Source organism: Lissotriton helveticus, chromosome 3_1, assembly GCF_964261635.1.
Source record: "Lissotriton helveticus chromosome 3_1, aLisHel1.1, whole genome shotgun sequence".
Taxonomy (NCBI): Eukaryota; Metazoa; Chordata; class Amphibia; order Caudata; family Salamandridae; genus Lissotriton; species Lissotriton helveticus.
Genome location: NC_136061.1, coordinates 36491993 through 36517496, shown reverse-complemented (window position 1 = coordinate 36517496; position 25504 = coordinate 36491993). Strand labels below are relative to the sequence as shown.

Sequence of the window (25504 nt, the reverse complement as noted above, 5' to 3'; positions counted from 1 at the left end):
TCTTGTTGACGAGTTCATAGTCAACAGTTGTTTATGCGTCAGACTTTTTGTCATCAACTATCTCTCCATCGATGGTTCCCCCATCAACGCTGTTGTCGATAATGCTCTTGCCGTCAATGCGAACACTGTAGACGCTGTTGTCATTGTTGCTCTTTTTGCACACATGGATTCGTGCCTCGTCTGCATTTTCTTAAACAACAGGGACATGGACAATGTTTTTCTCCACTGCATGTTAGACTCCGGTTTATGCTTTGATGTTACCTTTAGGGATGGAGCTAAACGTTATGAGTGAGTACCTGGAGACGTGACACCTTTTTACTGAGGTATTCTGAAACTTTATATATAGAAGTTTGAGGTCTAGCAGATGACACCTCAGTGCTCTTATGTCTTTTCTCACAGATTCACAAGAATGTTCACCTTTAGATGAAGGTTTAGGAGAATATTCTTTTGAATGGGCTCTATTATGGGCTTCTTTTTTAGCCTTTTTGTAGTATCCTGTTCCTCTTCTGAAGAGGGAATGTCCTTGGTTTAGTTTCGGTTAAGCCATAAAAGTATTGTTGCTCTCTCTCTTTAAGTCAGTGGCGGCTCCTCTGCTAAGGTGGAGGAGCGTCGCCCCACTGTTCGTTGAGCAGTGCAAAAGAACAAGAAAATGATAATAACAAGAAGTTATCATTTTATTTTTATTTTCTCCAGCCAGGTCAGGCGGGGCGAGGCTGGCTCGCCGCAGAGTGAGCAGGGGGGTTTGCACTTCCTCCCTACGTGCGTATGATGGCATGTTCTTCATTGGGCTGTGTTGCACAGACCTGTGGAGAATGTGCCAACCCTCCCCAGGCACTGCCTGAGAGTCCGAACAGGCCACTCAGCCCAATCACTATGTTGCTCTGCCATCGTCGTGATTGGCTGGGAGAGTCCGGAAGCCTGGGTGCTTCTGGTGCTGCCTGCAGATAGAGTAGAGGTGTGCGGAGGCTGTGGAGAAGGTACGTTTTTTTATTTTTTTGTTTTCACCAGCCACTTCGACATCCCACCCCACCACACCCATTTAGAGGCAGCCGCCATGGCTTTAAGTGTCTTGGCAGAGAATGTATGAGAGATTTTGCACGCCGGTTTTTGGGAGGGTTTTAGGCAATACACTTGATCTTTGTGGGGATCTTCGGAAAATTGCCTTAGTTTCCCACAGGGTGCACATGGCAGGAAAAGTCCTTTTTTAGGATTGTCTGCCATGATCTCTGTTAGAAACATTAACTCAGAGGTGAGGCAGCTTGTTGCAATGGTGGCTCCAACGCTAAGGCGGAGGAGCAACAACCCCCCCGCCCCCCACTGCTTTAAAACAGTGCAAATGAAAAAATAAAATGATAATAACAATAACAGAAGTTATCATTTTAGTTTTTTGTATTCCAGTTGCCACCAGGTTAGGGCGGGGCTGGAGTCCCATGGGGTCGGGAAGGAGGAGTGGCTGCTGCTGCACCTAAAGTGCAAATGACTGTTTGGCCGGCCGTCTCGGGCCGGCCAAACAATCATGCGCACTTTGCATGTTCTGCACCCAGGCTGCATTACAGCCTGTGTGGAGAACATGCCCAGGCTCCCTTTTCCTCTCTGAGCGCCGAAGCATGCCGCTGAGACCAATCACAACGCTGCTATCAGGATTGGCCAGGGGAGTTAGGAAGCCTGGGTACTTCCTGTTCCTTGTTCCTGTGAGGAGAGGTGGCGGCTGGTGGAGACGACCAGCAGATAAGTTTTCTTTTTTTTACATTTCCTAACTTACCCGACATTCCCCAGCCCCTCCCCGCCACCATCCCCTAGAAGTCGCCACTAGCTTGTTATTATAGGCTGTTGAAGGATAAAAGTTAGGCAACCTGTTGAAATTATTTTTTATTTGGTCCTCAATGTCACGTTTCCTTTTAGCCCTGACAATGTTAAAGGCCCACAGAGTGGTTTGGGGGGCTGTCAATATGATGATGAAATCCTTATTTCAAAGGGAACTCTAAAATATTTCTGTGAAATATGGGTTTCTATACTACTGCATTTTGTCCAATGAAAGGAAAATGGGTAACAAAGATGTATCTATCTAGCTATCTATACAGAGAAAGAGACAGCCATAGAGAAAATACATCTCAGGTAATGGGTAACTGTGTAATGTTACTATGTATTTTTATGCAGCATAATTTATTCATGCATTCTAGTGCTCCTTAGATAGATTTAGCATATTTGAGCATCGTCTGTTTAATATTGTCTGCCAGAAACTGCAGATATGCCTTTGAGAAATGTGTGTTGTTGTTGGGGATAATGTTCTAATATTTAAAATGTGTTTTATGCAACAATACGTATTACTGTAATCAAATTCTATATGCAATATAAGGAAATTATAAACATGCATTCTAACGGTTTTCTTCTGTAGTACACTGACACTATTGGTTATATAGGTTTAACAAGACATTTATAAAGAAGGAAAATAAAGTACAATGTCGGGCAGCCCACGTTTTTGCTGACAGGCAATGTTTAGTTTCACACACTGGAGAGGGTTCATTGGTGAATGCTTGCATTACAGATGGGCCTGTGGTGAATGATGGTAACACACACACACACACACATACACACACACACACACATACACATACACACACATACACAAACACACATTTAAACCATTGGGAAAAAACTATATGCTTTTAGGAATATTAAATAGGATCACAAGTTAGGAATTCCTGTCAGTATTCTGCACCATGTGCACATATATTTCAAACTCTATTAGTTCAAGCTTTTTCTTTTTTAAAAAACATCTGACATTAGATGAATCCACCTTCTGATTCCACAGGGGACGCAGAAAGCAAGACAACTTGATTCTAATGAGGTTATGTATTAAGATAGAAACCAGAAGAAAACAAAGAACGTCCAACAATAGAAACGTGTTTTACTGCTTCTGCTTTAAACCCTATTCCGATCAACATGACCTACACTCACTGAGACATTTCCAGCACCCCAGGACCTAGGAAGCAGTCAATGAAATACCACCAGATGTCTTTGTGTAGGACCTTCGATAACTTCTTAAACATGGCTAGAAAGAAGCACGCCAAAACCAGAGTGAACTCTATTGTCAATGGCTCCATGAAAACCTTCACTCCCATTAAGGTTTGGACAGAAGGGGCAGATTTACTAATATTTCACACAATGCAGGCAAATTACTGTGTTGCGTTGCATGAAAGGGAGAGAGCAGAACTGCTCCACCTACTAAGACATGGCGCACTTCTGCACTCTCTTAGTTCTGGCACACGGTGTGCTGCCTAGTGCCAACACAGGCACCCTTGCGTCATGCTACAAGGATGCCTTCGTTCCTGCACAAAAACAATCCTTACAGGCATGTTCCTCTTTCCATGTTTGCGGCAGGATGCAGAACGCATGGAAAGAAGAAGTAACAAAGAGAAATTAAGGGCCCGATTCACAAAACTAACTTAAGACAAACTCCTAAACTTACTACCATTTTCGAATTCACAGAAGGCACTTACTCATTTTGGTATTCACAGAAGGCACTTACTCATTTTGGTATTCACAGAAGGCACTTACTCATTTCGGTATTCACAGAAGTTAGGACTCCTGACTTTACTACTCCTAAACTGAGAAAAATACTAATTTTAAGACTTTCGGTATTCACAGAAGGCATTTAGGAGTCCTAAAGTTAGGACCCCTAACTTCTGTGAATACCGAAATGAGTAAGTGCCTTCTGTGAATACCTAAATGAGTAAGTGCCTTCTATGAATACCAAAATGAGTAAGTGCCTTCTGTGAATAACAAAATGAGTAAGTGTCTTCTGTGAATACCGAAATGAGTAAGTGCCTTCTGTGAATACCGAAATGAGCGAGTGCCTTCTGTGAATACCAAAATGAGTAAGTGCCTTCTGTGAATACCAAAATGAGTAAGTGCCTTCTGTGAATACCGAAATGAGTAAGTGCCTTCTGTGAATACCGAAATGAGTAAGTGCCTTCTGTGAATACCGAAATGAGCGAGTGCCTTCTGTGAATACCAAAATGAGTAAGTGCCTTCTGTGAATACCAAAATGAGTAAGTGCCTTCTGTGAATACCGAAATGAGTAAGTACTTTCTGTGAATACCAAAATGAGTAAGTGCTTTCTGTGAATACCAAAATAAGTGAGTGCCTTCTGTGAATACCGAAATGAGTGAGTGCCTTCTGTGAATACCAAAATGAGTAAGTGCCTTCTGTGAATACCAAAATGAGTAAGTGCCTTCTGTGAATACCAAAATGAGTAAGTGCCTTCTGTGAATACCGAAATGAGTGAGTGCCTTCTGTGAATACCAAAATGAGTAAGTGCCTTCTGTTAATACCAAAATGAATAAGTGCCTTCTGTGAATACCGAAATGAGTGAGTGCCTTCTGTGAAAACCAAAATGAGTAAGTGCCTTCTGTGAATACCGAAATGAGTGAGTGCCTTCTGTGAATACCAAAATGAGTAAGTGCCTTCTGTGAATATCAAAATGGTAGTAAGTTTAGGATTTTGTCTTAAGTTAGTTCAGTGAAACAGGCCCTAAGATATTTCTCCTTGTTACGTCTCTGTTAGGTGGGCGCCCTCTAATGGCGCACACCCAGGTTTACAAGTTTTTGTAAATCTGGGTTTGCGCCAAAACACATTGATGGATGCACAGGAATGCCATGTTCCATCCATGTAACACCTACCAGATGCAAGGTAATGCAAGGCAGCACTTTATATTTATTAAATCACACAAAGCCACGCAAAAATGTGCATGGGATAATAAATGCCAAAATGGATTTTGCGTTGGTTAAGCATCACAAAGGGCCAAAATCATACTAAATCTGAACCAAGAAGTCTTTGTGTGTGTGAATGCATGTAAGGGTCTCTCCTTACTAGTTCACATTATTTGAATAATGGATGTTGCTCTTTGGCAGTCATTTTTCATTACTGACTGGGACTAGACTTCCATTTTGATTGTAAAATGTGTATTTCTAAAATACCGGTCTAGCGCTGAAAGCGCTTTTAAATTCAAAGAATGAAAAAACCTTGCACATACTCACCAGGGGTAGATGGATAGGATCTTGCGGATGAAAAGTGAGGCACTCTGGGAGACGTTGGGGTAGAGCTTGAAGATGTCAAAGCGCCCGCCCTGGATCCTGTTCTCCGTTTCTAGGGGATCGGGTTCAAAGAAGGGAGACCGTCCACTGAGCCTAGGGAGAGAAGACAGCCATTCAAGGGTCAGGCAGTCGGATCAACAGACAGCCATTCAAGGGTCAGGCAGTGGGATCAACAGACAGCCATGCAAGGGTCAGGCAGTGGGATCAACAATCTGGCAGGAAGCAGAGTTAGTGGGTTTGTGTGCAGATAGATCTGTGACCCTGATAATCACACAATATAAGGAGAACAAGGTATTGGACTCAGGTTCCAACAATGAAGAGACACATCAATCCTATCCCTCCATCATGGGAATCTTTAGTCAATGCATAAGCACTGATTATCCCTATCGATGTGTGGTTACGGCATTCTGGCGCACTTTCCTTTTAGGTCTCTCATACATCTACCTTAAGCTTTCTGTTGAGAGCACGTCAGCACACACCACATAAAACGGATGTACGATGTAACAACGCGTGTTATTACAACGCGTGCTGTTAAATCGCAGTCGTTACGACTGCATGTTGCCACGCTATGCCTTTACAACGCAAGTCTTTACATCGACTTGCGCTAGGTGGCGTGCTAACATTAGAAAAGTTTAATTTACTATTCCAACTCCAGTCCACTTATCAGTAGGGAAGGTGTTGGGATAGTAAACTACACTATTTTTAATGTTAGCACGCCATCTAGCGCAAGTCGATGTAAAGACTTGCGTTGTAATGGCATAGCGATGTTACATGCGGTCGTTGTAACGACCACGATGTAACAGCATTGCGGTGTACTGACGCGTTGTTAAGGATGTTTCCCCATAAAACACATACACAATGTATATGATACACATACGTGTGCATGTAAACACAGACATACAGCGAGGGGCGTTTGGACAGCCCCCGTCAATAACTACTGTGGCTCAGATGGCTTAGGCATTGGCTGACAGGATTGTCCATCAGTGTTGATATCAACCAATGGCATTTCACTAATGGAAGTTTGTAGCCCACGCACACATTGGCCTTGATTCCTGCTTTCTAATTTTAATTTCTTAGTTTGGGGGCTCTCAGCCTGAACTCTCTCTATGTCCTTTAACGCTCCCTCTGTGTGCTCGCCACCTGCATGTCTGCCTCTACCCGCTACTCTCCCGGCTGTCCCCGGCCCACCCCACATTGTTTTGCTTCATATTTTACATCCCTTTCCGAGGGCCGAGGAGCTGCAGAGAGCCCCGTTCCAACATGACAGGAAGAAGGAGCAATGTTCATTTGCACATCTCATATGTTTTATTTAAACACAAATTAGGTTTTATCTAGTGTATGTATGTAGGTATACTCACATTCCTCGAAAACAATTTAGTAATAATCACATTAAACTCACGTACACAGTAACAAAACGTTGGAATTACGCCATTGGAGGCGAAAGCTTCCTATTCGCCAAGAGAGAAGAAGGAAAAAGAAAAGAAGAACATAATGGCAACTAAGGGAAAGGAAATGGAGCTTTCTCCTGTGGCATTGTATCATTCCTTGGGAGTGAACAAAAAAAGACCTTTCAAGTAGTGCTATCCCTTTGTACCGCATTTCTTAAGAAAAAATAAAACCTAGAGTCTCATGAACAAAGTGTTTTAACGGGGAAAAAACTCTCTGATTCGGTAAATCTCAGGGCTTGTCACTGCTAAAAATACTTAATGAAATGGACTAAACCCAATTAACGATTCGGGAAAGGTTTCCTCAATCATTGGTTTTAGGAAACAATAAGAAATCAGTATTTGGAAGGGGTGTGTTCAGGGTGTGCCTTCCAAATACTGATTCACATTGGTATGTATGAATGTTTTGTAGCACAAATCCAGCCGAAAAACATGAATATTTGATCACCACCTCAAAGGAGGTGGCAACCCATTTGTAAAAGGGAAAGGGTCCTGATAGGACTCCTTCCGCTTTGTGAATGTTCACAGAAGCGTTTAGTCCATGGGACCCCCACCTACTCCTAAAAAATGTTTGTGCAAATCTTCATTTTTTTTAACCGCATTCTGCGCTGTATTTAAAAATACAAAATATTGCTTTATTTAAAAGCAATCAAGTTATGGGGGTCTGCTGGCCCCAGCAGGCCACCATCCCTGGGATTGTGGCCAATTGTAGTGGGTCACAATTTGCAACCTACCTCATGAATATGGATGAGGTAGGTTGATTTGCAACCCACTACACTACTGTGTTATGTAAACTGACCTATATGTACATAGGTTAGTTTTCAAAATCAAAACGATTCAGTAAATGATGGTGAGCAATTGTGACCTCCTTCACTGAGTTCATTTTTGTACACGAGTCCCGTTAGATTCTTAGGCTGAATATCTGTCTAACCTCCAAATCTGAAAATATGCGAGGTTTACTGGAATGGAGAATTTTCCGTTTTGAGTGTTGGACTACATTTGCTTGAACCCTGAGTTGCTGAAATTAAGAAAGAATCTGTTTCAACTGCCAGCTGCATCTGAATGCTTTGTGACTTAAGAAGTAGTTGTTCACTCTAAACAACTTTGTTTTGATTGCCTCTGGGCTTCTTTAAAGTGATAGCCTGAAAAATGTACAAGGATTGCTATGAGGATGGCATTAGATTTTGGGGGAGTGACTAGCACACAATATGTCATGCTTTTTCTGAGATCACCCCGCCGAAAATCACACAAAATGTTATTAAGAATGAGTCCTCTCTCAAGGACCTCTCATCGTCATCTTTCTCTATGGCTTCTCAATATTATTGAACTCCAACCAGGCTTGAATTACAATCGCACAGCCTATTTTAAAGGATTAGATGCTTCATTTGTAAAGCCTCTAGCCAGCTTTGAGGTTTGTCAGCCTGAGTTCTGGTTAAAGTCTACAATTTGGCTATTCCAGTTCATCAATTCTGATCAAAAGACCCTCCTGCTTCATATCGCTGACATCAATGCTTGGATCTAAGGAGGCGATTCGTTTCTCTTGAGCAGCTTTACTCCCTTTAGCTCACTTAGTATATGATTCCGGAGCGACGAGACTCTCTCTTACTGCATACTGTAGAGATCAGTTGTAGGGATATACCCTGAGAGCCCTGCTCAGAGGCTGGAGCACCATCTTACCCTGAACCTTACAAATCCATTGCCTGTCTCTCTAATAGGTAGGGATTAGATTGATTCTGACTGCCCCAGATTTCCTTGCTAGGGTACTGAAAGCCCTTCATTTAGCGTCCTTTTCTCCCTTACCACCTCCTGATCTCATCTGAGTTGAGAGTTCACCTAATGCTAAGCCTGAAAGCGATAAACTATGCTTTCTTTCTGTGGGAGCACCAGTGTGAAACTCAAGGGTCATCAAATAATTCCTCATAGACTTCTTCGGGTGCCTTCGATTGTAAGGAGACTGAACAAGAATTGTCACTGAATACGGAAACGAATAGAGGTTCTTACTTGTAGCTGCTGGATTTTGTTCTTAGTTTTCTAATTTATCTAAAATACATAGAGAACAGAAGTTATCAATCGGGGCTTCTGTAGAACTATCTGTTGAACTGAAAATATTGCTAGTTTTACCTCTTATTCCAACCCTGCACTCTTATGGGGAAAATTAGATAATATTGATGGATTTAACAGACCAGGTGACTCTACCACTTCCTCATTATCATTACAGGTAACATTAGCCAAGACATCGGTCAGACGTCTTTGATGAAAGTGTATATTGCATTGTAAGCTCTAGACCGTATTTGCTCAGGGCTCACTTTCGGCAGAATTTTCAGCTGACCCTACAGAAAGAAGCAATGTTTGCTTTTGATCACCCCTGGTACTACGTTCATCGGAACTGAGAAAATCTTGCAGCTGTAGAGGCGTCCTTTTTTCAACTGGGCGCGGCACTCTTTCCCTAGTCTTTTTGTGCTTAATGGATTTGCAAACACTGCTTGGGAGTCCCTTCGTCTGCTCCTTCTCTAAGACTTGTAAATGCTAGGCAAGTGGTGATGGTCTGGTTCGATGAAATGGGTGTGATGGCATGCCTTCGTAAAAAAGTTTCCTCTAACAGTGGCTGAAGCTAACAGCCTAGCAGCAAGATTTTTTGGGATCAGGAGATTGGATTAAATCCATGAGGCTATCTTATAACTACTGTGTGGTGAAGGATCTTCTTAAGGACTCAACGCAGGGAGGTAGTGGCAGAAAGGCGTACAGGAGTCCCGTGCTCCACTCTATATGGAGAAATGTGGACAGCGTGGATTCTCTTGGTGGCAAAAAGATCAAGCCACAGTTCTCCCCATTGCTTGGAGATGCCCTGTGCCACCTGCAGTGTAACTGCCATTTATGATACGCTAGGCAGTGGTGGCTGCGTTTGTCCATACTGGCGTGTAAAGATTGTACCAGGTGGTGTAAAACTAGGAAAGTGCCCTCACGATTTAACCAGTTTCAGAGTCATAGAGCCCCCTGGCACAGCCCAAGGGCCCCACCCTGCCCTGCTTGATGCAGCACTACGCGGCAGTGATGTTTCAGGTGAAAACCAGGACCAGCCTCTTGATGGTGTATTTTAAGACAATAGCCCCTACAATTTCTCAACCAAATTGTTATTTATTAATATAATTCAAAGCAGTTTTAAAACCATCATCACCAGGGCAGTGGGAGAAGGTGATAAATGTGCTCAGTCCTCTCATATGTGAGACACATACACACGTGTGAAAATAGTGATCAAAGTGTGCATCTAAAAAAAAGATCAACACGGCTCATTCATAGACAATGTGAATAGGGTTTGCGATTGTAGGTGAAGTTTGAAAGAGGGATCCTCGAAATCTAACCTGAGAGAGAGATCAAAAGGAGGAAAGAATGGCCTTCAGAGACTTCTGGACATTTTTTAAATAGGGACTGAGAGAATCCAGGGAATGTTTACCTATTTTCACGTGTTTGTATCACACATATGAGAGCACAGAGAATGTTAATCACCTACAGCCACTGCGCTAATTGACTTTTTTTTATGATATAAATAAATAATCATTTGGTTGAGAAATTATATTGTAGATATCATATATCTATTGGCCTTTGTGTCAAATATAGCGTTATCCAAGGTCCCTGACGACTCTTGAGTATCCTTGTTACCTAGAATTATCAACTTGATGGTGGGCAGGAAATCAGTCAACGGCAAGTGCATTGACGACAACTCCAGCAATTTGATGTGGTTCTTTATCAGAGGCTAGAGTCCTCTGATCTGCGCCTCTCCCAGATGCTCTCCCCAAGCCAACAGTGATGCGTCCATCACCGCGGTCCGCTCTAGCTGGGGTACAGAGAGAGGTTGAGTAGCCACCACTGCATATCTTTTGCAGTGTCCTTTGACGCCTGGATGGTGTCTGATAGGTTCCCTGGTGCTTGGCCCAATGAGATTTCAGATCCCACTGCATAGCTTGCATGTGCTATCTGGCAAGAGGCCAGCAGATCAAGAGACTCAGAGCCAACCTCACTGAGACCCAGGATTGAGGCTAAAACATTGGAATCACTGTCCGGATGTCCTGGACTCATTGTTTCAGGTGTGACGTCAGCAGGTTAAATGAGAACCCCAACAATGTCAAGAGGTTTGCCATCATCTAGGGTTGATCCTCGACTGACTGTGGAGAGCACACCATCACAGTAAGTCACAGCAGTAGCATAAGACTAGTACCCCTACCTCTGGAGATGGGCGGTGACTAGCATCATCACCTTTGTGAAAACCTGAGGGACACTAGCAAGCCCAAAAAGGAGCCCTGCAAACTGGAAGTGCTTGGGGCCCACCTTGAACCGCAAGTAGCACCTGTGGGCCTACAGGAGAGAAGTATGAAAATAGGCATACAGCAGGTCCAAAGCCGTCATCTTGTCTCCGGGATCCAGGCTAGAAAGTGGGAATGTGAGCCAGTATGAATTTCTTCTTATGCAGGAAGGCATTGAGAGGGTCAAGCTCCTAAAAGGGTGAAGGCCTCTGTTCTTCATCACAAGGAAGTAGCAACAATATCCAGTAGTCCCTATGTCTGAGGCCGGTACCCTCTCTATGGCTCCTTAGGCCAAAAGTGTCTGCACCTCCTGAGGCAAAATGGACAGATGGTCCTCAGAAAGCTGTTCAGATGTATGTGGCAGTTGTGATGGGTCGGAAATAATGGCAGAACGTAGCCCCATTGGACAATCTGAAGGACCCATCAGTCAGATGTAATACTTTGCGAATGTGAAAAAGGAGCAGAGCTCTTGAAGAAGGAGCAGAGCTCGAGATCTGCTACTGAAGGAGTGGAAAGAAAGGAACTGGTCTCAGAATGCAGGGGCATCGCTTATATGTGGCTCTGCTTGTCACTTCAGGAGCCTAATATAACAGAATCGACAGGATGCTAGCGATGGACGTAAAGGAGCACTGCTTTTTGAATTTTCTAGATCCAGTCAAGCAAGGAATTTGCTGTTGAAAGTATTAATCAGAGAGAGCTTTATGACATTATAGAATTCTTACAATCATGAGGAGTTTACAAAATCTAAGCCAATTGTTGAGAAAGTATATGACGAATATGAAGACTGGCTTTTGCTGGCACACACCTTTAGATAAAGACAAGCCAAAACATTGTATTGAATATCTTTGGTCCAGGAAAGGGAGTGATCACAACTGATAAACATCTGATAAAAGAGAAGGAACCAAAGTATCTTCTGGAGCAATTTTGAAGTTTATGTCGAAAATGAAAGTTAAAGTTGATTGCCAGGTGCTTACAGTGGGTTCCAGGCACTGGGTTATTTAACCCTTCCCCTCCCTCCACCCACAATGAAAGTTGCAGCCTCTTGGCATGCCCTGCCTCTTGTCTCAGTTCACCCATAATCTGCAGTGCATGGCTGTAGGCTGTGCACAGAATGCATGGACCGTTGCCGCCACCTATGCCTGCTGTTTGCTGCACATGACCTTCGGCCCTGTGCTGAATGCCGGACAAGTCCCTTGACAATGCCCTGCACCCACTACCCCTCCCCAATACCAGGTTTACCCATGGCATAGCAGGGTCTGGGTGCAAGTGGTGGCCTACAGCGACACCTGCTCAATATTGCTCCAGAGTGAGCTGCACTAGAAACCGATTGCAAACACAAAACGCACATCACAGGCCTCTTGGAATCGTTAATAACGCGAGTTTTTATATCGTTTTCCCACCTGTTTATTTTTTCTCCTGTACTGAATTTGGGTTTACCAACTTTGGATGCGAATTTAGGCAAATATAAGGCCTTTCAACTCTTTTGGGATGCACCCTGATTTCCCCCTTCGAAGATCTGATATACCCCGCTCAGCCCATTCGACAACCATGGCCTTTATTCTAACACAGATGCAAAAACGGTCTACAAAGATTCCATGGGGCAAGTTTTCTATCTGGACAACCAATCAGATAGCAGCAGGTGCAGGTACAATGAAAACAGCGGTGTAGCACTTCCTACATGCATAGGTTTTTGCGATTCCTTAATAATCGCAATAAAGGAATCGCAAAAGCCTACCTTGATGCATGTGCCAGATAGTCTTGCAAATAATGCATTTTCTTAGCAGAATATTTCAACTTGTAAAGGCAGTAAGATAATTTAGCATAGGGTGTTGGTAGTATGAATCGTTGTTATTACACAGGAGCTGCAGGCCTTAAAGAGGGGCATATTTTTTGATGGTGTGAAAACCAAAGTCGTTCGCAGGTCTCAGCTACCCAGCGATCAAATGAGGCTTAACTTTGTCTTGTGGGGTTGGGGGTTAAGAGGTGAAATTCTAGGTTTTTTGTTAGAAGATCTTTAGCAAATATGTCAGTTGACTGAAGTATTCTATATTTAGTCTTATTGAGAAAAATATCACATCATTGGGTGTAGATTTTCCATTATTAACTCCAATGGGGTAGTATTTTTGTAAAACATATTTAGGAAACTATGGGCTCGATTTAACAGATTGTCGCGCAGTTCAGCACCTGCAATTGCTGCGCGAGGAGAGAGCATGGGAGCGCCATAGTTACAGATATATTACACTCTGCTCTCCACCCTGTAGCGTTGGCACCGAAATGTGCAGCCGTGCTCCACAGTCACACCTTTGCACCATAGTGCACAGGTGTCTCTGTGAGTCTAGCATAGGTTTGGTACTTGAAGGGTACCCTTTCAGTACAAAATACTATGTTTTAAACTTTCCCTACTTGTGTGCACAGTGCAGCACACATGCAAAGTCAGAAAAGAAAGGAGAAATAAAAGTGAATCTCTGTGATATCGTCAATCAGAAATGGGTGCTGGTTTTTGCAGCAAAACCCTGTTCACTTTTTTAAATAAATAGGGTTTTGCATCCAAAACCTTGGGTGGTTGCATGGGAATGCCCATGCACCACCCTTGGTACGCCTATACGCTACCTTAGAGTGATTTTCTAGCGCCAAACAAGTTTAAAGCTGGAAAGTAAATTAGTAAAAAAAGATTTAGCGTCAAACATGGCAATAAAAGCGAGTAAATATACCCCTATATTTCTGTGGGACGGAATTTTTTTCCGATATTCTGGTTCAGACATCTAGGCTTACTTACCTGTCGATATTTCTTTATCGATATTTCGTCCTTGATTGTGTCCGATCGATATTGAGCGGTTGATATACAGGGTTTACTCACCGGGCTAGTTATAATCAGATTGAAGCAGGCGGGAAATGCTGCAGGTGTTTTTTTTTATAACTGTTGCCAATGGGTGAGAAGAAGGGGCGGGAGCTTGCAGGAAGATGGGGCGGGAGCATGCAGGAGGCACGGGAGGGTGCGTGCAGGAGGCAGGGGCGGTAGCATGCAGGAGGTAGGGGTGGGAATGTGCAGGCGGAAGGGGCGGGAGCGTGCAGGAGGGAGAGCGGGAGCGTGGAGGAGGGAGAGCGGGAGCATGCAGGAGGGAGGTGCGGGAGAGTGCAGGAGGGAGAGCGGGAGCGTGGAGGAGGGAGAGCGGGAGCGTGCAGGAGGGAGGTGCGGGAGAGTGCAGGAGGGAGAGCGGGAGCGTGCAGGAGGGAGGTGCGGGAGAGTGCAGGAGGTAGGGCCTGGAGCGTGTAGGTGGGAGGGGCGGGAGCATGCAGGAGGAAGAGCAGGAGCGTGCAGGAGGGAGGTGCGGGAGAGTGCAGGAGGTAGGGCCTGGAGCGTGCAGGTGGGAGAGGCGGGAGCATTAAGGAGGTAGGGCCTGGAGCGTGCAGGAGGCAGGGGCGGGAGCGTGCAGGAGGGAGGGGCGGGAGCTTGCAGGAGGCAGGGGCTGGAGTGTACAGGAGGAAGGGGCAGGAGGAAGGGGCGGGAGCGTGTGGGAGGTGAATGCGTGCAGGAGGCAGGGGCGGGAGCGTGCAGGAGGGAGAGCGGGAGCGTGCAGGAGGGAGGTGCGGGAGAGTGCAGGAGGGAGAGCGGGAGCGTGCAGGAGGGAGGTGTGGGAGAGTGCAGGAGGTAGGGCCTGGAGCGTGTAGGAGGGAGGGGCGGGAGCATGCAGGAGGGAGAGCAGGAGCGTGCAGGAGGGAGGTGCGGGAGAGTGCAGGAGGTAGGGCCTGGAGCGTGCAGGTGGGAGAGGCGGGAGCATTAAGGAGGTAGGGCCTGGAGCGTGCAGGAGGCAGGGGCGGGAGCGTGCAGGAGGGAGGGGCGGGAGGAAGGGGCGGGAGCGTGTAGGAGGTGAATGCGTGCAGGAGGCAGGGGCGGGAGCGTACAGGAGGAAGGGGCGGGAGCGTGCAGGATGCAGGGGCGGGAGTGTGCAGGAGGAAGGGGCGGGAGCGTGTAGGAGGGAGGGGCGGGAGCATGCAGGAGGAAGAGCAGGAGCGTGCAGGAGGGAGGTGCGGGAGAGTGCAGGAGGTAGGGCCTGGAGCGTGCAGGTGGGAGAGGCGGGAGCATTAAGGAGGTAGGGCCTGGAGCGTGCAGGAGGCAGGGGCGGGAGCGTGCAGGAGGGAGGGGCGGGAGCTTGTAGGAGGCAGGGGCTGGAGTGTACAGGAGGAAGGGGCAGGAGGAAGGGGCGGGAGCGTGTAGGAGGTGAATGCGTGCAGGAGGCAGGGGCGGGAGCGTGCAGGAGGAAGGGGCGGGAGCGTGCAGGATGCAGGGGCGGGAGTGTGCAGGAGGAAGGGGCGGGAGCGTGCAGGAGGCAGGATTTACTTCAGCCTGCGCGAGCTGCGTCTAATCTCCCATGCTCCTATGCAGGCGTGTGGGCGGGGATCAGGCACAGCTGCTGCCTGCAGCCCTGTAGTGCTGCAGGTGGCTCTCATATTTATGGGCCTATGTTTATCCAGTCTGGAGTTTGAAGACTCAATATATGGCCAGAGGAACACAAGGAAAGACGCCCTATAGATACCTCTCCAGGCAACTCAAAATGGGGCCAAAGGATGATTTTTACTAAGCATAGCTATCGTTTTTTAAACATTAAAGCAGGATTCATATTACACAATGTAATGTTTTATTCATAGCAATTATAACAATAATAATATAGATGAGCAACTCTAAGCAGCCAGGGTTCATTATAACACTTACACCATTAAGAAAGACACTGTAATCAGAGGTACTATGCAGGCCAGGTGTGGCATCTTCAAGGTATACAACATTTCTAGATGCCTACATTGCTGTGTTGGAATACTTACATGATATATGTGATAACTCCCACGCCCCAGATATCTGCCGCAGAGCCCACTGGGTCAGCCTTCACCATTTCTGGAGCTGGAGAGAAAATGAGAAAACAAATGTATGTTAAAGTCAAAGAGGGGCAGAAGCAGCTCTCCTCTGCCTCCTGCTGGCAATGCATGTTCTTTGCTGTTCGCCACTCTCCAGGTTGCAATCTCCAGTACCATCCACAAGGCAAGCAGGAGAACACTCAAACAATCACCATCATTACTCCAAGCTCAATAGAAGGCAGAACATAGATGCATGAAGACACCGAATATATAAAGACTGAAAGAAACAACAGACAATGTTTTGGACCATTGTAATACATTCTAATGAAGAATAAAGACTTGTAGACAGCTTTAAAATTCCACCACAAATATTTTACAATATTTCCTACTTGAGAATTACAGATCGAAAGAATGAAGTGATGTAACAAAAAAGTTAATTACCTCTAACAGTAGTTTTCCGGCATTGGTATATTTCGTAGATTCACATCCTTAAAGCACTCCCTGTTGTTGAGCTGGGAGTGCCATGGTAAATTCAAAATAGAATTGTAATGTAAACACAGCCTAAAATGCCTGAAACACTATCACTTTAGTAGCACAACCACCTCGTTGAAAGAGACCCAAATATCAACCAATGAGGCAAGAGCTCAGACAACAATGTGGAAGGAGTATAAACGGATTGTGCAATTCTATTGAGGAGGAGGGCACCTCGCATCCACATCTAATAAGATACCAATGCTGGAGAACTGTAGTTGCAGATAACGAACCTTTTTTCTTCTCCAGTATTGGATCTTGCATAGAGTGACATGTTTGAATTAGAACAACAAGCAGTTACTCACAATAGCAACACAAAGATGATGGTGGAGTGGACTAACAGAAAACAAAGGCTAACACTATTGAAAACCCGTCACACTCCTGTCTCCACTACCAGGAAGTAATGCTGGGTAAAGGTGCATGTGCCCACTGTTGGAACTCTTGAGAAAAGGGCTGTTGAAGATGGGATTTTCCTCTCCGACTGCGCTGTTATAGCCCTTTAAAGCAATTAGCATGTTTTCAAGTGGCAGTAATTAAGTGACACTGCTTTCCATCTGATCATCCCTTGTTTGGGTAATGGCTGACATCTTTGTGGAGGTCTGATGGTGAGAAACAACTGGCCAGTTTTGTGGAAGTCCTTTGTTTTTTCCACTATAACATCTAAGACATCAATGTTTAACCATTAGGTTCAGCACGCTTTCCACTTCTGCCATTGCATTCTCGAAGAATTAGTGCCTTATTGAGGAGAAAATCATTGTGCACCTTTGGAATAAATCAAGGGTTTCATTCACAAAGTGACGTCCGAGCATATCAGCAAGGGCCGGCGATCATTGTCGCTCAGCGCTCTTAGCGTGAGGATACTTATCGCCGGCCAACTCTGAATTTTATCGCGGAGATAGCATGCTATCAGCAACGCTTATCTGCAACTGTGCGATTATCGCTGGAAATCCAGCGATAATCACACAACATTTGGCAATAGCTTGTTGATAGGGGCTCACATACTTAGGCATGATATCCAGGATATCATGGCTAAGTCAGTTTCAAAGCAGGCGTAAGGAAAGTAGCCATAACAGAGGTCATCGCTACTTTTCTTGTCGCTATGCTGCTTTGCATGAGGCTTGATAATAGGAGAAATGTCGCTTAGCGACATTTCTTCCGTTATCCTGGGGAGGAACGCCCACTTTGCATCTCTTTAGAGATGCAAAGCTGGACGTTAGGGGAAATGCTGATAACGCAAGGTTTCATGCGATAGCGTGACCTTGCTGATAAGGCGATAAAATTATCGCCGCTTTTCGTCCGAAAACGGACGCTAAAGCAGCGATAATTTTTCATCCTCTCGTTGCTGATATGCACCTCTGTCTTTGAGGAATTTTGTTATTCACATATAATCCTAGTTTTTCATCGCAAGCATTCTCACCAAAGTCATGAACGTAGCATAACCCTGCCTGAGCGCAGGGACACCGGAACATTTCTTCATACATTTTTTCTGAAGTTGGAGGTAGTTACCTCAAAGTTGAACAGTCTGGTGACACCTACATTTGTCTATGGCCGGAGAACGTAAAGTGCATTGTCTCTGCATACAGAGCTATAATAATATAATTACCAATAAAAATCTAAACCACTGTGCATCATGTAAAATGGAAATGTGTCCTATAAGGAAAGAAAGCCTAAAAACCCTGTTGTAGCTGGAGAGAAAACATGAAGGGAAAGGTGCCTGTCAGGTCACAAGTGCATTAGCCGTGCTCAATGTACACTGTGGCTTCAAGAGAGAAAGAGGCTTCCATCACTCAGTGTGCACCTCGAGAGAGCCAGAGGCTGCCATCACTCAGTGTGCACCTCAAGAGAGCCGGAGGCTTCCATCACTCAGTGTGCACCTCAAGAGAGCCGGAGTCATCCATCACTCAGTGTGCACCTCAAGAGAGCCGGAGGCTTCCATCACTCAGTGTGCACCTCAAGAGAGCCGGAGTCATCCATCACTCAGTGTGCACCTCAAGAGAGCCGGAGGCTTCCATCACTCAGTGTGCACCTCAAGAGAGCCGGAGGCTTCCATCACTCAGTGTGCACCTCAAGGGAGCCGGAGTCATCCATCACTCAGTGTGCACCTCAAGGGAGCCGGAGGATTCCATCACTCAGTGTGCACCTCAAGAGAGCCGGAGGCATCCATCACTCAGTGTGCACCTCAAGAGAGCCGGAGGCATCCATCACTCAGTGTGCACCTCAAGAGAGCCGGAGTCATCCATCACTCAGTGTGCACCTCAAGAGAGCTGGAGTCATCCATCACTCAGTGTGCACCTCAAGAGAGCCGGAGGCTTCCATCACTCAGTGTGCACCTCGAGAGAGCTGGAGGCTGCCATCACTCAGTGTGCACCTCAAGAGAGCCGGAGGCTTCCATCACTCAGTGTGCACCTCAAGAGAGCCGGAGGCTTCCTTCACTCAGTGTGCACCTCAAGAGAGCCGGAGTCATCCATCACTCAGTGTGCACCTCAAGAGAGCCGGAGGCTTCCATCACTCAGTGTGCACCTCAAGGGAGCCGGAGTCATCCATCACTCAGTGTGCACCTCAAGGGAGCCGGAGGTTTCCATCACTCAGTGTGCACCTCAAGAGAGCCGGAGTCATCCATCACTCAGTGTGCACCTCAAAGGAGCCGGAGTCATCCATCACTCAGTGTGCACCTCAAGAGAGCCGGAGGCTTCCATCACTCAGTGTGCACCTCAAGAGAGCCGGAGGCTGCCATCACTCAGTGTGCACCTCAAGAGAGCCGGAGGCTTCCATCACTCAGTGTGCACCTCAAGAGAGCCGGGGTCATCCATCACTCAGTGTGCACCTCAAGAGAGCCGGAGGCTTCCATCACTCAGTGTGCACCTCAAGGGAGCCGGAGTCATCCATCACTCAGTGTGCACCTCAAGGGAGCCGGAGGTTTCCATCACTCAGTGTGCACCTCAAGAGAGCCGGAGTCATCCATCACTCAGTGTGCACCTCAAAGGAGCCGGAGTCATCCATCACTCAGTGTGCACCTCAAGAGAGCCGGAGTCATCCATCACTCAGTGTGCACCTCAAGAGAGCCCGAGGCTTCCATCACTCAGTGTGCACCTCAAAAGAGCCGGAGGCTTCCATCACTAAGTGGCACCTCAAGAGAGCCGGAGTCATCCATCACTCAGTGTGCACCTCAAGAGAGCCGGAGTCATCCATCACTCAGTGTGCACCTCAAGAGAGCCGGAGGCTTCCACCACTCAGTGTGCACCCCAAGAGAGCAGGAGGCTTCCATCACTCAGTGTGCACCTCAAGAGAGCCGGAGGCTTCCATCACTCAGTGTGTACCTCAAGAGAGCCGGAGGCTTCCATCACTCAGTGTGCACCTCAAGAGAGCCGGAGTCATCCATCACTCAGTGTGCACCTCAAGAGAGCCGGAGGCTTGCATCACTCAGTGTGCACCTCAAGAGAGCCGGAGTATTCCATCACTCAGTGTGCACCTCAAGAGAACCTGAGGCTTCCATCACTCAGTGTGCACCTCAAGAGAGCCGGAGTCATCCATCACTCAGTGTGCACCTCAAGAGAGCCGGAGGCTTCCATCACTCAGGGGTCCATTAGGATGGCGGGGGGATTGCCCCCGCCAGGCAGGCGGTTGCCACCGCCGGCCTGGCGGGGGCAATCCACCCGCCATCCTGACTAAAAACACCCCCGCCATATTATCATAGCATGGTTGGCCGCGGCGGACGGAAAGACCGTCCGGCGCTTTTCCGCCCCGGTCGGCTTGCGGCCGGGGCGGAAAAGGGTTTATATGGTGGCGGTGTCTATTAGACACCGCCAGCCATATTAGGATATGCATTTGGGAATGCCTTTCCGTGGCGGCAATGCCGCCACGGAAAGACATGCGGAGTCCCCCTGCAGGGGCCCGTTGCGGGCCCCCAGGGACTCCGTGGGGGTGGGGGGTGCACATGGGGGGTACCTATGGTACCCCCCTGCATTTCAATGCACAACATGACAGGCACCTCATGTTCCTCTATAGGGATTCATTAGTTTGCAAGGTCCAGGAGGGAGGTGTGAGCGATTGTGAGAGCTATCAGTTCTCCCTTCGCCTATCCCATACTGCATCCTTGGCGGGTCTGCTTATCTATCGCCCTCCGGGTGCTTTGGGAAATTCTCTCAATTCTCTCTTGGAAACTACTGCTCTTCTTGCCTCTTCCACGGGCAATTTCGTTATGTTAGGCGATTTTAACATTCACCTGGACGACCCTTTTAATCCCCTGGGAGTGGATTTGCTAGGTGATCTCAAAGTGTTTGGGATTCACCTGGCCAATTCGGGCGCTACTCATGACAAAGGCCACTTGCTGGACCCCATATTTTCCAACTCGGGGGGCCTTAGAGCATTTCCATCGTTGGCTCTACCCTGGACAGACCACTTTATGGTGCCTGCCCAGTGGCAGTTTGACACCCCAGCTGCCCCGGCCCCCAGGGCTTTCGTCTTGGATAGAGCCTGGTCTAGGCTCCCAGTGAACACATGGGTGGCACATTTGGAGGCGACACGACCTCCTCCTGGGCCGAATCCGTGGGTGGCGGATGATAACCTTAACGCCTGGCTTACCAACTCATTGGACGCTCTCCTTCCCAAAAAAAAAAAACTTACTAAGGGGAAGAGAGTAGGGTCTGCACCCTGGTATACACCTGAATTGAGAACGCTAAGGAAGGGCTGCAAGAGGCTGGAGCGGTCCTGGAGGAGAGATTGGAGCGAAACGAGCCGTAGAGAATACCGGGCGGCTCTTAGTACCTACAAGTCTGCTATTCGGGTAGCTAAAACTGGATTCTTTACGGAGAGAATTGGCTCTGCGGCCAACTCCTCGAAGGAGTCGTTTAGGGTCATTAAAGAACTTTTGAAAGCTCCCGAACCTCAGGTCACTCACGAGGACCCACGTGAGAAATGCTCAGAGTTGGCCACTTTCTTTAAAACTAAAATCGATAACATCCTTGCTTCCCTATCTCCTCGAGTGATAGCTCAGGGTTTCAATCTAGGGTGCGACCGGCGGAGTTGGACTCCCTTGGTCCGGTTACTGTGGAAGAAGTCCTCACAGTTTTAACATCTATGAAAAGTGGCTCTCCGAAAGATCCTGCCCCCATGAAATATCTGAAGCAGGTGGCCCATACCATCGGCGGGCCTGTGACGGATCTCATAAATCTGTCTTTTGCCCAAGGAGCAGTACCCCCTAGTTGGAAAGGTGCGGTTGTGAAGGCTCTTTTAAAGAAGCCTAACCTGGATCCAGCCGACCTTGCCAATTTTAGGCCTATATCCCTGCTTCCCGGCATCAGTAAGGTGGACGAGAAGCTAGTGAATAGCCGCCTTTCGCGCTTCTTGGAGTCCAACGCCCTTTTGGGCAATTCTCAAACTGGGTTCCGTCCCGGTCAGGGGACCGACACCGCCCTGCTGGCAGTCGTGGAGAGTGCAAGGAGCATTTTGGATTCAGGGGGATCAGTGGCAGTGATCCTCCTGGACCTCAGTGATGCCTTTGACACCGTAGACCATCAGGTGCTTCTCCGACGGCTGTCAAGGGTGGGGGTCTCCGGGGTGGCCCTCAAGTGGTTCGTCTCCTTTTTGGAAGGCCGCTCATTTGAGGTGTGGGAAGGCCCTGAGAAATCATCCTCAGTACCTCTCCAGTGCGGTGTGCCACAGGGCTCGTCGCTGAGCCCTACTTTATTTAACACCTACATGGCACCCCTGGAGAGGGTGGTACTGCCCCTGGGTATTAAGATCATCAGCTACGCTGATGATACCCAGCTGGTAGTAGGCCTCCCACAATCGACCCATCATCCCGACCGGTTGCACACATGCCTGGAGAAGATCTTTACATGGATGTGTAGCTCAGCCCTTAAGCTCAACGGCTCTAAGACGGAACTGATGCTGCTGGGGAATTCTTCACCTTCTCTATCTCCTAGCAGCTGGCCCAGTTGGTTGGGACCGGTGCCCACCCCTAAGCAGGAGATTAAGAGCCTCGGGGTGTGGCTTGAGCAGGACCTTTCCTTTAAAACACACGCGAAAAAGATCTCAGGCGTGTGTTTCGGCCTGCTCCGCTCAGCCCGGAAGATCCTACCTCTCCTGCCAGCAGCCTCTAGGAGGTTACTCATTCAGGGGCTTATCATCTCGCGGTTGGATTTTAGCAATGCTCTATTTCTGGGTGCCCCGGAAGGTACACTTAACAAACTGCAGCAAGTGCAGAATGCGGCCGCCAGGCTTTTGATGGACGTTCCCAGGCGCCAGTCGGCTCGCCCCGCATTAAAGGCGCTACATTGGCTCCCTGTTAGAGAGAGGGTTACATTTAAGGCGCTTTGTATAGCCCACACACTTCTACAGGGGAAAGGGCCACCTATCCTTGAGGACATGGTCCTAGCCTATAAGGCTCCCCGCTCTCTCCGCTCTGACCATCAACATTTGTTGCAGGTCAAGAGGGTGAGGAAAGAAAGAACTGGTGGAAGAAGATTCTCCATTAGGGTGGCCACCCTGTGGAATTCCCTCCCTCTGTATTTGCATTCGGAAGCAAGTTTCTTACGTTTTCGTAAATTACTGAAAACTTTTTTGTTTCCTGCCTGATCTCTTGTGCTGATTTGATGCTGTCTCCCTCTGGATAAGCGCGGGGATGCCTTATGGTAACCAGGCGCTATATTAAAATTCGTAATAATAATAATAATAATAATAATGTTATGCATTGAAATGCACAACGTGCATTTTTAGCATTGCGGCGGACGGTGCTTTCAGCAGCGCCCGCCGCAATGCTAAAAATGCGGGAAGCGCCCGCCACTGTGGCGGGCGCATCTTAATATGTAAAACGGGCCCCCCGCCCTTATGGCGGGTGGTCCCATTCACCGGTAGGATGACGGGCGGACTTCATCCTAATGGACCCCCCAGTGTGCACCTCAAGAGAGCCGGAGGCTTCCATCACTCAGTGTGCACCTCAAGAGAGCCGGAGGCTTCCATCACTCAGTGTGCACCTCTAGGGAGCCGGAGGCTTCCATCACTAAGTGGCACCTCAAGAGAGCCGGAGTCATCCATCACTCAGTGTGCACCTCAAGAGAGCCAGAGTCATCCATCACTCAGTGTGCACCTCAAGAGAGAGAGCCTGAGTCATCCATCACTCAGTGTGCACCTCAAGGGAGCCGGAGTCATCCACCACTCAGTGTGCACCTCAAGGGAGCCGGAGTCATCCATCACTCAGTGTGCACCTTAAGAGAGCCAGAGGCTTCCGTCACTCAGTGTGCACCTCAAGAGAGCCAGAGGCTTCCATCACTCAGTGTGCACCTCAAGAGAGCCGGAGGCTTCCAACACTCAGTGTGCACCTCAAGACAGTTGGAGGCTTGTAAGGGGGTGGGATAGGGGGGAAGGGGGGTAAGGGATGGTGGGGTTAAGAGGGGGGTGATTAGGAGGGGGGGGAGTTGTTTGATATTGTTTGAAGCTCACTGGGTCAGGTGCGGGGGGAACCGGATGGTTAGAAACGCAGCCCTGTGTACTGCCTAAGAAACAGTTATATGTGAATACTTATACAGCTCTTAGTGAATAATGCGCTCCTGTATACTGCCGCTCGACCTCCGGGGTGTGAGCTAAATGGCCGTGTTAGTCTAAGGTTTCCATTTCAGAGCCGTTGTACCACGACTGCAAGATGCTGCCCTCGATGGCGACTTGATTGTGCACATTTTATTGCTGCAATAAAAATTCTTTAAAAAAAAAAAAAAAGACAGTCGGAGGCTTCCATCACTCAGTGTGCACCTCAAGAGAGCCGGAGGCTTCCATCACTCAGTGTGCACCTCAAGAGAGCCGGAGGCTTCCATCACTCAGTGTGCATCTGAAGACAGCAGGAGGCTGCCATCACTCAGTATGCACCACGCTAGCAGTTTGTCTCACAGTCTCAGTTGTTTTTTGCAGCTCATGATGACTGGATATGGAAACACTTCAAGAGGACCCATCTTTTTATTTGAATTTTTGTCTTCGGACACATAACCATTTTTACTCCACTCAATGTTCTTTGAAGAAACGTACTTATTCCTTGAGTTTTAACACCATCAGGAGTATTTTCCTTCCAAAATGCCTTCACGTTTTGTGAATACATATGGGAGGAAGAAGGTTGCTTCTGACCCACATGTGTTATTTGTGATCTGAGAAATGCACAGCGTTAGTACCTAGGGTTTCAAATTCTCATTACAGTCTTTCACAATTTTCATGAGATTAAACCAGAATAAACACAAGAAAAGTTTCAAAAAGGATTCAAAACATATATTGTTGTGTACAAGCAATTTTAAATTACTTAAATCTCTATGAGTAAACTTCAAAGTAAACATATGTAACTATCTGTTGCTTACTATTGTATTTAACCAACACCAAATTACACATGATATCAAAAATTCAAATGGTATTCCCAATGCATTTCGGGTTATTGCAACCCTCCTTCAGGGGTACTTTCAAATAGTGATGTGAAGATTATGCGCTCCCTCCACATGGAACTACAACAAAAATCGAGAATAGGAGGTAATGTCACAAAGTGACCCAACATTCTTTTAAAAAAACAGTACATACAGCAATAGGATTTGCACAGCTAGGGTTAAAAGAAGATTGAGAAATAGTCCAAAGATGCCCAACAAGGACTCGTGCATCACCCAGTGGAAGATCAAATACGGGTGGTGCCTAATTTATAATGTTGGTAACGCTGCGAGTCATGCAGAGTTCAAACGACGTGTAACATTGCGAGCGTGTGTTATGAACGCCATGTTTAATAAACTGGTCGTGAGACAGTTGGGGTTAAAAGGAGATTGAGAAATAGTCCAATGATGCCCTACAGGGACTCGTGCATCACCCGGTGAAAAGATCAACTACGGGTTGTCACCATTTTGACGATGTTAGTAACGCAGTGAGTAATGCAGAGTTCAAACGACCTGTAACATTGTGAGCGTCAGTTATGAACGTCGTGCTTCGGTGCGAGGTAGAATCTTACCTGCGCCGCAAAGTCTTATATCCTCAAAGTTCGTCTCTAAAGAAATGAATAAGAGTGCAATGTAAGACTCGTAAACTAGACGACGAAAGGTGATATTTAGTAGGTGTAGAGGGACTAAAGCTTACCAGGAACGGAACCGAAGTCACGCTGGCTGAGGAAAAATAGAGACCTCCTCACGTTAATACACTATGCATGTTGGATTGTGAATACACTAAAAAAAAGTAGAAGATACAGCATCCAAATGTCTAATACACGATGCTCACCTTTGAGTGTACATAAAGAGCCGCCAAAACGCCACCGTCCTCGCCAAACTGAACCAAC

The 25504-nt window shown here is 47.1% G+C and overlaps 1 protein-coding gene across 4 annotated transcripts in view; it reads right to left on the bottom strand.

The window, feature by feature from the left end:
- Positions 1-25504, bottom strand: part of SPEG (striated muscle enriched protein kinase) — a 1484310-nt gene that overhangs the window by 8980 nt on the left and 1449826 nt on the right. For all 4 annotated transcript variants that reach the window (XM_078679189.1, XM_078679190.1, XM_078679187.1 and 1 more), the window contains exons 39-40: positions 15658-15733; positions 5040-5189 (exon numbers count right to left, since the gene is read on the bottom strand). In XM_078679189.1, the coding sequence (XP_078535315.1) occupies positions 5040-5189; positions 15658-15733 (226 nt within the window). The remainder of the gene's footprint in view (positions 1-5039; positions 5190-15657; positions 15734-25504) is intronic.